This window comes from Daldinia loculata, assembly GCF_022478755.1.
Source record: "Daldinia loculata strain CBS 113971 unplaced genomic scaffold F4817scaffold_81, whole genome shotgun sequence".
NCBI lineage: Eukaryota > Fungi > Ascomycota > Sordariomycetes > Xylariales > Hypoxylaceae > Daldinia > Daldinia loculata.
The window spans coordinates 34,849-49,640 of record NW_026054935.1 but is presented as its reverse complement, the minus strand read 5'-3'; the positions used below and the strand labels follow the sequence as shown (position 1 = coordinate 49,640).

At 45.3% G+C, this 14,792-nt stretch overlaps 3 protein-coding genes across 3 annotated transcripts; 1 reads left to right on the top strand and 2 right to left on the bottom strand.

Moving 5' to 3' along the window:
- Positions 1–4,921: 4,921 nt before the first annotated feature.
- Positions 4,922–6,544, bottom strand: F4817DRAFT_287239 (uncharacterized protein). The gene is made up of 3 exons (XM_049299624.1): positions 5,772–6,544; positions 5,413–5,717; positions 4,922–5,353 (listed from the first exon to the last, which is right to left on the bottom strand). Exons 1-3 carry the CDS (start codon positions 6,436–6,438, stop codon positions 5,123–5,125), a joined length of 1,203 nt encoding a protein of 400 aa, XP_049154469.1. The 5' UTR covers positions 6,439–6,544; the 3' UTR covers positions 4,922–5,122.
- Positions 6,545–9,164: 2,620 nt separating this feature from the next.
- Positions 9,165–10,811, bottom strand: F4817DRAFT_287190 (WD40 repeat-like protein). Its single transcript, XM_049299622.1, has 4 exons — positions 10,372–10,811; positions 10,181–10,307; positions 9,376–10,131; positions 9,165–9,320 (listed from the first exon to the last, which is right to left on the bottom strand). The coding sequence occupies exons 1-4, from the start codon at positions 10,504–10,506 to the stop codon at positions 9,271–9,273; spliced, it is 1,068 nt and encodes a 355-aa protein (XP_049154468.1). The 5' UTR covers positions 10,507–10,811; the 3' UTR covers positions 9,165–9,270.
- Position 10,812: 1 nt separating this feature from the next.
- F4817DRAFT_287207 (BET3 family protein) lies at positions 10,813–12,150 on the top strand. The gene is made up of 3 exons (XM_049299623.1): positions 10,813–11,127; positions 11,249–11,471; positions 11,558–12,150. Exons 1-3 carry the CDS (start codon positions 11,093–11,095, stop codon positions 11,867–11,869), a joined length of 570 nt encoding a protein of 189 aa, XP_049154467.1. The 5' UTR covers positions 10,813–11,092; the 3' UTR covers positions 11,870–12,150.
- Positions 12,151–14,792: the final 2,642 nt, after the last annotated feature.

Here is a 14,792-nt window from a genome sequence, read left to right as displayed (position 1 = left end):
CTCAGCCGGGACTTCGCCGTTAGTGTTCTTTTGAGGGCAGTCGCGGGAAATGTGGCCAGCTTCGCCGCACTGGTAGCACGTCTTGCCAGCAGTGTTTAGAGGGCCACCATTGGGTGCTGTGCAGTCTCTGGAGATGTGACCGAGCTTCCCACAAGCATAACACTTCATAGCCTGAGCTTGACAGTCGCGCGCGAAGTGGTTCGGCCCGCCACATTTATAGCAGGTGGCCGGTCGGGGTCCACCGGCGAAACCGCCCCGGCTAAAACCACCGTAGCCACCACGGCCGACCGGGGCACCACGTCCGATTCCAACACCAGCAGGGTTAGGGCAAGCTCGGGCTAGATGGCCTGGCTGACCGCAGTTATAACAGCGGCCATTACCACCAGCACCGCTCAAGCGCAGAGTAGGGCAGTCGGCCTGGACGTGTCCGAGCCCTTGGCAGTGGTAGCACTGCTTCGCCTCGGTGGTACGGGGGAGAGGGCACTGGTTAGACTCGTGTCCTAGGCAAAAGCTATTAGCTAAAAAAGGAAACTCTCTAGCAAAAATTCATAAGGGGGTGGAGGCTTACCTGGCTGCTTGCAATTGTAGCAAAGGCGCTCAGCGGAGGAGCAAACCTCAGCATAATGGCCAACATTGCCACACTTGTAGCATGCTCGACGAGATAGAGAAGACATTGTAACTAGTCTGTGAGTCTGTGTAGTTCCATTATCAGCACGACACTTCACATAAACTTTATCTTTCGCTGTCCACTCTTGAATGACCCGTTTGCAACGATGTGGTAGTGGTATGTTAGTATTCTTGTTCGACGGTAGCCCATCTTCGATCAAAATAGAAGTGGGCATCTCGTCAGAAATGCGAATCCAAATTTGTCCAGGTCACAGTTTTCCCATGGGGAACAGGGGCGATTCGTAGATATTGCCACCAGGATATTCGTCCACTAATATTAGAAGTAGACATTAATCAATTTGGATGCAACCCAAAATGATAATAAGGTACCGCCACGTGCAATTTCTCATCGGATAAAATACCCCACGAGGAATGGTGTGGTTTCGCAAACTAAACGGATGGGCGCCAGGCATAGTTGAGTGGTTTTCCAGAATCTGCAGGTCGACTGGTTTGGTTACAGACGTTTTGGGTTTGTGCTACCCGACACAAAATGCGAGATAGACAACCAAACCTGCCCGATCGATATGAGATTCTAGTCGAATTGTGCGTTTTATCGACTAGTTTCGAAGCCAGTCTCCCTTAGCTTGCGCGTCTCGATATTGGATCGTACGGATGGCAACACTTCAAATCTACAAGAGGCGATATTCTCGTTACTATACTGGATAGCATCCGGTCGGAGGCGAATTGTCTTGGAATGTTGGCTGTCGGGAGGTAGTAAAAAGGATCGGGTTGACGGATGGTCGGTTATGCGCGAACTAATCGAACCGCTCGCGCCGAGATGATCAGGCCAGTAATGATAGAATCACGTTGTCGCTAGAGACTACAGCCCACATATTCGGAAACTACTCGACACTTTCTGCGGAAGGCCGGGAGACAAAGATGTTTCTGAATTGTTTTGGAGTCGGCGCATTAAGAAGTAGTCGCGAAGTCCACGAGTCGATGAGTCGCAAGATAGGCGCGCATAAGAGAAAATAGATATCTGCGGGGTCCTTGTCGCGGCGCATAGTTAAGGTTGTCAAAGTCGCGCGCGCAATCAAATCGCATAAATGATGATCGCTATTATTGTCGCCGCCATCGCCGTTATCGTAGGATGCTGTGTAAGAATCGCTTGTCGCACAACATGAAGAAGAAAAATAGACAGGTCGGTTTCTGGACCTAGCTAGACCTGTCGCTGTACCACACACACACACACCATTTGCGCGCGCCGGGCCATTTCTTGCAGAATGCAAAAATGATACGTAGATCAAAACGATAAAAAAAGATTTGAACTCACATTTCCCTTAAGAACCTTATCGACTTCCTGCTTATTCCTTCTCAACTCTTCCTTCTCAACTCTACTTCTTCAACTTATACTGCTGCTATCCGTTCAACCAACAGCAACCTTCTCCAAACACTGCGCGACCTCCAAGGGGGGAGTTGATAATAGTATGCGATTACGATACGATGCGATGAAGATGTAATATTTAGGATCACGGGCAAAGAAAAGGAAGGGTTAAGAAAAAGAGAGAGGGACGAGGGAAAGGGCAAAGAGGGCACAGAGTGAGGGGGACAGGTTCCAGAGCATGTGGAACCCCGGCGCGGGCGAAGGGGCTACTCCTCTACAAGATAGGTACCGGATACAACCGCTTCGTAATAGCTGATGCGCTATCTAAACCGGCTACTGACGTAGTAGATACCTGGTAGATACCTCCTAGTAGTTACCTATAAGTCCCTAGTGAAGCAGACCCTTCCCTGCATACAACATGTACAACATGTACGTGCCTACCTTAGTAGGGTTAAATTACCTATTAGCGGATGGATCGCCAAATTCTAGTGGAAGTTCAGGTGGCTACTTCGGTTTTTTTCCATATCCCTTCTGTTCTACACTTCCTTGTTTTGTTTAATTATTGCTTACATTTTCTTTTCTCTTCCTGGTATGTGCGTACTATTTAATCTATTTAATACCCCATGTTATTGCCGATAGGCTTTTATATGTATGTATTAGGTAGTCTTCCTTGCGTTTGTGCTACATCATTTTTGTGTTACCATGTTATACTCCTCCTCGCCCATATACTTAGCCCGCATCGTCGACTTCGCTATGTACGTTAGAAGAGACTTGGACAAATTGGAAAAAAGCACTTAACCTAGTATATTCACTATTTTCCACTTTGGAGTTTGATTCGCCGACTTACCAACCAATTATAATACTATCTAACCTCCCCCCCCTTTATTGTACTATTGTAGTGTCTTACGGTTTGCTGCCCTGCATAACTACCGCAAAAAATTTCACATCTACTAATAGTACCTAGGTACTATCTAGGTAGGGAGACATGGATCTAATGTGATCCAAAGTCTCACTAGTATACTTTCGTAGGCTTTAGCGAGCTACTATCAGATGCCAACTATCCCGATTCTTTTCCTGTTGGTTCGTTTTCATCTCTTATATCCCTCAAAGTTGTTTATACCATGTACTATGGTACCTCACCTTTAATTTCACGTGTTTGTATACATATCTTGCCAAGTTGCCATAAGGATAATAGTGGAGGTCGAGAAAGTGGGCAGACTCTCGAATAACAATAACGACATGAGAAGAGCTACACTCTTCGGCGAATCTCATGCTAGCCTACTGAAGCTGATGATCCTTCGTGACATGATTCACGGTTATCCATATGATTTAGACGTGATACCCGACCCCACATTACAGGACTTGAGGCCCGAAAGACGCGTAGAGAAGACTGGTTAGAACGGGACGGGATAAAAAAGAGAGAGACAGGGTGATAATCTGGAACAGTCTAACCAACTCTTCGAACCTTGCATGCAGTAGATGAACCCTACTTGAGATGTCCTGGCTGCCTGGTTAGGTTATTATCAATCATTTCCACAGATGAGAATGTTTCGTTTAAGCATTGCATCTTCGAGGCACTTGGTGGAAGAACAAGCTGCTGGAATTTGGAACCTGCATATTAACCGCCACATGGCTTCGATAGTAATGAGGAGCTATTTATTACTTACATGTATGTATCACCCAGTATACATCTATACATCTAACCGAGTCCTTTGCTTGTAGGTAGGGGGTAAGGGGTAGGGGAGAATGTGGGAGATGTATTATCCCACCTCATCAGCCTACAAAGACCCTGCCCCTCCATGTAAATCCTCGTGCTCCAACCAATCAGACCTCCGTCGCAAGGCCGGGGGTTGTAGAATTTTGCTTCCGCCTCGTTGATCTTCCAACATCGTCAACTTACCGGAATTGCGACTGTGATCGCGATCTTGATTAGTCACATCTCGTTGGAGTATATTGGCACGCTTCCGCCCTCAAAAGTCTTGCTGGGATTGGTCGCGTCGTAGTCAGTCTCATTTAATATCTCATTTCTTTAACCTTATTCGCGTAGGTGTGTTTATGTATTAGAGCGGCAAGTTCCATACATGAAAATGATCCTTTAAATTTTATATTGAGAGATTTAGTAGAATTAGAATAAGTTATGAATTATTCGTATGACCAAATACTCATACTGAATATTCGATATCCCAAGCGAATATATACCAGTTAGGCTACGTATACAAACTCATATATACACATAGCCTACTACTATACAAACACGTAATTGAGAAGAGCCTGGCGATATAGCTTGGCTAACCATGTTGAGCCTCGGCGCAAGAAGTTCCATTAATCTACACCGAACACATTTATGATCATCACTTGCGCTTCTTCGTCGATCATGGCATAAAGATAAATATACCGAAAGACTTAGCAGGGTAGCCTACCTACCTAGTTAAAGTGACACTATGAAAAGAGACATGTCTAGGTTACTAAGTACGGTAGGCCTACAAGAAGGTGGGCTCTATTCGTGGTGGGAGTCAAATTAATTCCATAACAATAGGAAATTATATGTATTTGATGTTTCTGAATAGTCAACAACATAAATTATTTGCTATCAACTATATTAGCATACATATATATTAGGTACATAATAGAATTATTACCGTTACTTAATACCATAGAGTCTTTTATTCAAGATGAGAAAAAACTGTCATTTCTCTCCTCATCTCACGATAAATATAAAATAGTTAACTAAAACTATAGCCTTGTCTCTTCGATAGCGCCTGCACCATAAACACACACTGCGTAGTCAAAATTAGTTCGACGTGCGCTCCGCCAAGAGAAGAGGACTTGATTAGCAGGTAATAAATAGTTGAATAGTGGTTTATGAAAGCAATATTAACCCGCGCTCCCCCAGCGCCAGTGCTAGAATCACAAACTCCGTATGCATATATAACCCCATGCTACCTTAATACCACGCCATGCTAGTATGAATAAGACATACAAGGCCCTCACTTTAATCCTTTTCCTTTTATGCTCGATTCCTTCCCTCTGATCATACACCATTATACAGATAGGCTACCCATCCCATCTCGCCTGTCCTCCGTCGAACGTCGAGTTGGGAGAGCGAACCACGTGTTCTATTACCAATCGATTTCAGGGCTGCTCTGTCGCGGATGGTGGTCTAGCCTCGGACGGATGAGGCGGAAGTGGGACGTCACTTAGGGGGGCTATGGACCTCGGACGAGCCTCGACAACGTAGGATACGCCATCCTCCGATGCATAGGACGGTGGGCGAGCCGTCTCAGGACGGGCGTGGCGCTCTTCGTTGGCTTCCGTAGGAGGCTGGTCATTACGTTGCCAATATAAGCGATCCGGATCCACGCGCTGTGCCACTTGTTAGTAAGGTTGTTATTACCTCTTAAGATATACAAATTGGTACATACCACGCTCTCGCGCCATAGCCCGTAAGCAGGAGGCTCTAGTTTATTAGCGACATTATCCATCCCTGCAGCTTCCTCGTCTTGCGCGAGAATAACATGAATTGGCCGTCGTGGGACGGCGTATCCACCAGGTTCCATTAGCCGTGGTAAAGGCGGCTGCTCTTCGTCTTCATTGGGCGGCTTGATGATCAGCATGCATATTCTTATTAGGCCGTGGCAGAAGAAGATGGTTGAGAATAAAATGATGACGATCAGAAGCACCGTGAACTCGCTGCTGTACACTTTCTTCGAGATCGAAAGAACGAGGTCTGCATTGGCCACGTTAATATATAGCTTCCTAATAGACAATTTGAATTACTCACAGATAGACAGCATAAGCATTAAAAAGAGGCCTGAGACGAAACACCGCAGGATTTGAGAGCGTATTCGCCGCGATTTAACCCAGGGGAAACAAAATAAAAATTTCTCAGGTCGCGCATGATGCCTATGCCTTTGGCTGCGATTCCGTCTTGTTCTGTCTACTTGATCGACCAACCGAGTCTCACCAGGATCCGCGCCTCGAAGTTGTGATCGCCCCGTATCGACATCTCTATGGCTACTACGCCTATACGAAGGTCTCGGCTCGGATACGGTAGGAAGTCTTTCGGCTTGTGTCGGAGGTGGATATGGTCGCGATGTAGGCGCAGACGGTGTCTCAGTCTGGCCAGAAGTTGGACGCGAATATTCTTCGGTCCGTGTTAAGTTTGGTACACGTAGGTGGGTGGAAGACGTATTTGGAAATCCCGGATCGAAACGCGGCGTCTTTGGGCTATCATCTTCAGCCCTGTCATCGCCGGTACTCTGACTTTGTCCACCTGTACGCAACCGATTCGTGAATAGTGTAGGCAAGGATGGGCGACCGACTGGGAAGCGTCTTGCACGGGAACCTGATTGCTCCCCCATCTCCGGTTGCCCCTGTTGCTCTAGATCCTGCGTTTGCGCATCTGAGGATTGACCTCTCCGCAGGACATTTGAACGAAGGTAATCCATGACTACAATGAGCAGATATGTAGCTTCTTAAGCGTTGAACCTGATGTCACCGATGTCCAACACTGCACATGCTTTTGTGTGCCGGTCTCGACCGCTATGCGAAATCTAAGGAGTGATAGTGATGAGCGCGGTCGATGAAGGACTGAGTACTACAATAAAACACGGATGGCTAAGTTAGGCCGACCTGGCGTGTATCCTAACAGATCGTGTCGATGGTTTTGTGTAAACCGATTGGCGACGAATACCGAGTCTCTTCGGTAATGCAGTGTTGGTTTCGGACGCAAAGACCCTCGACGAATCGAATACCTGTAGGATCTATATGTAGTATGTCTCAAATGGTAAATTATAAGCTCGGGATGGACCAGCCAAGCCGAAGAGAGAAGATAGAGTAGGGATGTGGTGGGAGGGCGAATTATTGAATAAATTAATGACAGTTTGACGCAGGAGAATATAATCGAAACTCCCAGAGTCCGTTATTCTCAAATGGTATAGAACGAGGGACGAGAAACAGTACAAAAAAGGAAACAAGAGGATTACGATGATTCCATCGACTGCAATAGCCGTCGATTGGCTCACGGAAAGTAGACAGCCACAAACGGAACGAGAGGAACAGAGAGTGAGAGAGAGAACTGCGAGGCACACCAAGGATAGGCGAAGGAAGATGTGGACGTCACAGCGCTTGAGAGACAGCTAGAACGAGCGAGCGTCTCTAAAGCGTTGGCAGTCTCATCTGCATACAACTAGTAATCGGAAGGATGTGGCCCTGTTGTTAATTCGACCCCGTTGTTAATTGACCATTGGTGTGGCTGGCGAAGCATGAAGGAATATACCAGGCATGCAAAACAGCTAGTGCTCAAGTGAAGACCTAAGGTGGTAGATTTGGTCAGTTTGGACGATTTGGTAGTTGGGAAGAAGATGAATCAGCCAATCAAATTGCCCCTTTATTGCCGCGTCAGGGAACCTGCCGCTTAGGGGTCCGTTCTCTAACTGCAACTGCAGGCGCCGAGGCTGCTTGAGATGAAACCCAGACGCAGGGGCACTATCGTGACTATTGTTTCGGAATTGGTACGTACCACCCAATGAAGCAATACCTTAGCGTATAGGGGGGGGGTTACTAAACGGTATATATACCGTATATATACTGTTCAAAAAATTGAACCGCTCTGATTCGTGAAAGGAAAGGTTCTAGTTTATAATTTTTAAACGTTAAGCCTAATTGAGCAGTTCAAAAATTTTTAAACGTTTTAAAAAGGAACCGCTAAACTAAAACGAGCCGCTTATATAATAAGCCGTACTTATACGGTATAAGTACGGCTCATTATGACTAAGCCGCTCAAAAGTCTGAACGGCTCAAAATTTCGAGCGGTTCATATGGTATATAGGCATATGTAGCAAAAGGGAGGTACAGCATCATATTAATTGTATGGTGCTGCCATACTAATTATATGATGCTGTACTTTTACATGTTGCATATTTATTTTTTACTTGAATGTTACAGTCACAAAGTCACAGGATCTATATTTTTCAATTGGTTAAGCTACGGGCATCATTCAAATAGACCAATCAATATAAGCAGTTACGTTACGCGCGCACGTACATGGTATTCATAGCGTGGTATATATGTATGTAACAGGGCAGGTGTGCACACACCACCCACACCGCACATACCACATACAAGGCCACATACAAGGCCACATACAAGGCCACGCATACTGAATCAATTCAGTCTATTCAATTGAGTCTATTCAATTCAATCTATTCAATTCAATCTATTCAATTGAATCTAATCAATTACATCTATTATACATATGTGTATTGCGCTGTACGTATACGGCTCAAATCTCTGAGCGGTTCAATTTTTGAACGGCTCATTCTGATTAAGCGGTATCTATACCGCTCATTGAATTAAACGGTATAGATATGGCTCAAACCCATATATGTTTTAAAAAATTAACACGTGCGGCGGAAGAGCCGTATATATACTATTCAATTAAATGAATGGTACAATAAGGGATACGTAAATAAATTCAAGCCTCTATTATATTAAACGGTATATGTATGGCTCAAAATATTGAGCTGAATATATACCGTTTAGTCAACCCCTAGCAAGACGGTAAGGTAGCCATACGCGGGTGGGTCTTATACGAGTGTATCCATACATGATGTAAGTGTGTACCTCGTTCCGCAAGTGAGGACATATAAATCTACCAATACCTAGGTGTATTTACAAAGTAATCGTGGGATTATTAACAAACTCAACCACCAAATATATATTAGGTAGTTATGCACTATTAAATATGTCCTTTATAAACTTCACACGCGATATTATCTAATTACCTAGGTTAGGTACCTAATATAGGTAACTATAGCTTCGATACCTCACCCCAGATAGCCAACAGTACCGGCGTGAGCATCTACATATTAATATACCCTATGGACTTGCTATCTACCTTGCAATGCAGACAAGTAGAGCACCAAGTGTTGGCGAGGCTACCTTTATCTAGTTGGCAATCGACCCAGGCGGTCAGAAATATGAGCTCAGACCCATTCCAGATAGCCATGATATTCATCAAATGTCCGTCCGACGCGTAGACTTGATCCATTATCTCGGAGGGGATCATTCGAAAAATTTCTAACGAACCATCGCCAGTATTATTGAACGAACTACAGCCCTATATCAAGGGAGCCTAAACAACCGAGTTCGGGGTCTTGGCGAACAGGATATCCAAGGTGAAGCATAGGGCTCACAGAATCGTTCGGGGACGGCCATATAGTTCACATCCGGGGCGATGGACTAAATATCGTCCTCTTACTCTCGCTAAACTAGAGCTCTCATCTAAGCTCCCCGAGCAACATTCTACGATCAGAAGACGCAGATAAAACTAATTAAACGTTAACAACAGTATTCGCAGAAATTTGCATCGGGGGTTCACTTACTAACAGGCTCCTCGCCAGGAGTGAATTCGGCGCAATTGACAGCTCCCTTATGGCCTGGCAATTTGTAAAGGAGCTTGCCGTTGTCGTTGGACCATATTAATACTGTGCCGTCACCAGCACCTACGGCAATTTTCTTGCCAGCCTTATCCCAGCTAGCTCGAGTCAGATTCTTCTCGACTCCTACCTGCGCCCCATCGAATGTACGGATGTGCCGTTCCGTGGGTGCGAATGGTCTTATGTCCCAGGTCTTCGCTGTCGAATCGTGGGAATAAGATAGTAGCGACTGAGAGTCCGGCGAGACACGTAAGCTAGTTACCGTATCGTTATGACCTAGCATAGAGTAGACAACGGCCTTCTTGCGTATGTCCCAGACCTTGATATCGTTGTCGATACCGCCTGAGAAAATTTCATTGCCTGCCTCTGCGACTGCTACTGCTGTAATTGGGAAGTCGGTCTCGATAAAATCGGCGGCGTTCTTCGATCGGGGATCCCAGATGCCTATAGTACCATCGTCACTTCCACTGATTAAGAGTTCCTCGCCACGCTTGCTCGTATCCATGGTGTTTACGATTTCCTCGTGCCCGATATATCGTCGTATCCTCGTTCCCGAAGTCAAATCCCAGCTGGCAAGATGCATATCGGCCGAGGCTGAGTATAGAATTTCGGAGTCTCGAGACCACTGTAAGTCTAAGACCGCGCCTCGATGACCTGTTAGCACGCCGTAGTTTTCGCATGCTCCCGAAGAATTCCAAAGCACTATATCGATCAGTCAAGCCCATGAGCGAAGTACCGAGACGAAGCTTACATATACTCCGGTCCATCGACCCCGAGGCAATCAAAGCCCCCGTGGGGTTGAATTTCGCTGAGAAGATCTCTCCAGAGTGTCCCGTCAGTTCCATCAACGGTGCTTCTAGGTTACTTGTTCGAGGAGCCTAATCTAGGTGTCAGTGCTGCGCCTAGGTTTCTCGTTTTGGCTCGCATAGTAGATACACGTACGGACTGCACCAGCGCATTGCTTCCAGAGGCTCCATCTCGGCGTGAGAGCGCAGTACTTGTCCCTGGCTTTTGTCTTTTAACGACCAATTGGCCTGCGCCTGGTTCCTCGGGCGCGGGTCGTTTTTCAGCGGACATTGCTGCTGGCTTGGATATTAATTTAAATCGATATAATTTCCTTTTGTTTGTAATATGCGGCGCGAAATTCGGGGGTTATTATAAGACTTGTAAAGTAGTTGCGCGCGACTTTGCGCGTCTCTGTTCGGTAGCAAAACTTAAGCTACGTTTATCCAGAACTAGGAGCTCTAAGTACCTAAGTACTAAGTAGATGTAGCTTCAGCTGCCCGTGGTGGAACGTGTTTTTGAACTGCAGATGAAAAGCGATTGGAATGGGTCATATTTTAGCGGAAAAGCGATTTTCCATTATTTAGCTGAACAAACCTCCTTTAACCTGGAAGTGAGCTTAAAGAGTGGACCTTAGGAGAGATCGGAACTTTGACATCGGTTTGCCGACGTAACCCCTCGATCCCACCAATCAATCTATCAGCGAAACAGCAGCAACTGTCTTCACCGTCTCATCATTACTAAACTTAGCACCTAAGACGATAACACATACACATCTGCGCAAGCTTACATCGTTAAAACTGCCTTCGAAGAATCAGAAAACATCTACAGGAAAGAGTCAATGACCTAAATGAGCTCAACTTGAGCTCGTCAATCGAGCATGTCAGCAAACAAAGCTGCCCGTGTGGGCGAAGAGTAAGTAAGCTGCATCTATTCAGCCTTGCATTATTATCTTTGCTAACAGAAAGTAGGATTTGGAAGTAAGTCAAAGAACCATTAACGATAAACACTTGTTCTGACAATATGCTACAATAAGGGGTCGCATCGATAAAGTCAATGCCGAGCTTGTCACCTTGACTTACGGTACTATAGTCGCGCAGCTGTGCAAAGACTTCGAGGGTGATTATGTCGAAGTCAATAAACAACTAGATAGGATGGGTTACAATATTGGCCTCCGATTAATCGAGGACTACCTGGCCAAATCTAATACTATGAGACGGTGCTCTAATTTTCGAGAGACAGCCGACATGGTCGCGAAGGCAAGTCTTCAGCTAAAGCAATTTCCTTGGCATATATATGGCATATATATGTGTCCCAGACTAACATCTACGGTTGATTTGCATAGGTCGGTTTCAAGATCTTCCTTAACATTACGCCAACTGTAACGAATTGGACAAGCGATAGCAAACAATTCTCACTTGTATTCGAAGAGAACCCTTTAGCGGACTTCGTCGAGCTTCCCGACGACGGCCGAGCGCAGGACGAATTGTGGTATTCGAATATATTTTGCGGCGTGTTAAGAGGGGCGCTCGAGATGGTGCAGATGCAGGTTGAAGCGCACTTTATCAGCGATGTGCTACGAGGGAACGATACCACCGAGATGAGGATATCTCTAATTAGGTATATCGACGACGAATTACCACCAGAGGATGACTAGTACGCCTACGTCGAGGACATGTATAATTAATAGGTGGAATATGCTAGGCCTAGCAGATCTTCCAGCGGCCTAACGGGCGCGGCTTTGATAGGTGTTAATAATGATACCAGCTAGAAGATATCTAGCGATGTGGGACGACATCGGTCCTGAATTGTCGGGGTATTTCGGCATCTTACGCTTCATCCTACGTGCACTTCATACCCTACACTCGGATAAGTCTCGCGTGAAAAATTATCACCGGAAATGACAGACGTATTTATATCTCCTATCGCTTCGTAATAGCACTTCCTCGCTTGAAGTGGTCTTCAATAAGAACGGAAGTAATAAATAAATAAACAAAAGAAAGAAAGAAAAGGCAATATAGCCTAGCGACGCTCGAGAGCACACTAGAGTAGCATGAGGGATGAGGACAGAAGCAAGCAGCGGCGACAGGTCGACAGGTCAACAGGTCAACAGCGAGGGTGATATAATTTTTATTGTCTCGGACGGGATCCAGATTTCTTATTCCTTGGAACAGGGAGGTCCACTTGACTCCCGAGACTGAGGGAATCGTGGGAGGGGAATGCGGGAGGCGCCGCGGGGGTGTAAGGGCCAGGGCAGCAGGGCTCGGTCTCTTGGATTAAGTTCTCTTGGGTCAAGTCGGGGTAGTTTTAGACCCCGCCGAGTCCGCTTGAACCCATCGTGCCCCATCCTTTCCTGCAGTGATCTTCCGGCATATTTGTATGTAGACGGGCTTATATCAATGACCTCGCCCGCTTGGCGATCCTTATAGGAGGTAGCTTATAAGTTATCCCCATAATACTATAATTCGCATAGTTGGAGTATAGAGTATAGCAGTATAATAGTTGGTAAAACTCATCTTCAATCTTTTTAGACCTTTCTTAGACCTTTCTTAGAAGAATTCTATTTTTTATGCAATTAAATTTTTTAATCATCATGTAATAGTGTAATATTTATAGGTATATTCCGTATTTGCTACAGCACTAGGTTAAAGCGCCATCGGAGGTTTTCTTCTTCTTTTAACTATACGTTCAGTACTTACACAGAGTGTAACTGTACCTGCGTCCACGAGTCCACCGGTTCGTCGTTAGCGTGACACATCTATGGGAGGCATACCTAGTTGTTAACATGATCCACCGAATATTATCATATTCCTATTTCAGTTCAAGCTGAATCAGACTCAAACGAGCTTTTATATGATTATATTGCAACTCAAGAAGTTAGCAACGCTTTATCCTAGTGAAGATCTGGTTTAAACCATTCTACTAGACAATATTTTATTTGCTATCTATTCGTTGAAACTACTCTCTAATCTTGCCCATCCTCGTTCTGGGGCAACATCTCCAGCGCAACCCAAAAGACCTCCGAGTAGCAGAACAATATTTAATAGCGCTCTCTTTACCCAAGGCTTCAGCTTTGCCTAAGCAAAGCAACGTGGCAAGAGCCTGACGGACCCAAAGAGACACAGCTGACATAAGTGATAGGTGGTATAGGGGGCCTTTTTGTCATCAGGTAGGTAACGAATACTCAAACCCCCAAAATCTTGACGTATCAAAGTCGGACGCCTTTAAGCTTACCATGTTGCCTTACCAAGTATTAATACGAAGAATTAACATCGGAGTGTTCACGGTATACTAGTATATCAAATGTTAATCATGAGTACTTTATGCTATATGTTGTATGCGTTGAGGAGAAGAGATACAGCCTGTTGAACAAGGTTTGTGACCTCATCCCTCCTCACGTCACTAGATGATGACGGATAAACACCGTCTGCTCCTCTACATATACATGTAGATCGCTATCTTCGTTTTATTTCAGATGCCGGTTTAGCGTCTACAACTCAGCTAAAGAGTTAAGGCAAGGAACGGGAAAGATGCCGATGAATAGTATCATCCATCACATATACCTACATTAGGTACATAGATATCTTACTGTACTCGACATATTAACTAGTTATTAAAAATCACGGAACAGACAGGGTGAAGAATATCACCGGGTAGTTTAATCATATATTCGTTCAATACCCGCTTGCTGCACGGCAATAAAATCGATGAATAGACCGGGATTGACCAAGTCAATATATCAAATCATTATTTCGACCTGTCATGATGAGAATAAGAGGGTAAAGTTGATCTTAACCCATGGCCTCATCATAGATGAACTAATATCGACAAGGATTAGATCCACTTATTGAACAAGGCTCTTATTATGGATGTACCGTTACTAGGTATGTATACTTTTAACAGAGTCTCAAAATAGTTACGTTTTTACTTGACGATAATATAGCAACTATCTTAACAAATAGCAAACTTATTTTATGACTCTTTCAAACTAGGTGTTTCATGCTTGAAACTAGGCATCCGTATCTTAATATTTAATGTTTATCGCATTGAAGATGTTGTGCCGAGCTTACATGTTAAAATGCAAACAGATGATAATAGCGTAGACGAAAGTGTGCATGTAAGTTGGTAGTATGTCAGTGTACATCAGGGTCGATGCTTGTTAGAGTTCTGAAATTGACGTGAAGGATGCCAAGACTAAATTTGGGAAGGCGTTCTAAAATATACGCTGGAAGGTACTTTGGCGGCCTCTGCCTATTGCCAGTAAAATGTGTATAAAGTATACATAATCCCGTGCTCAGATATGCGCCTACATCGGACCTCTGACCCATAGGTTTTTCCATCGCGTCTGTCTCAACCCATTACTTCTCGACTCCCCCCAGTTCTCCCGTTCTGCAAGCTCCTCGCAACTGCTCTTTACTCTACATATTCTGCACTACACTTTTTGCACTACCTACCGCCCGCGCTGTATGTGCAAGGAGCTTGTACGTTTTCTTTCTGTCTTATCTCCTGGGGGGGGGGGGGGGGGGGGGGGGGGGGGGGGGGGGGGGGGGGCGGGGGGGGGGGGGGGCGGGGGGGGCGGG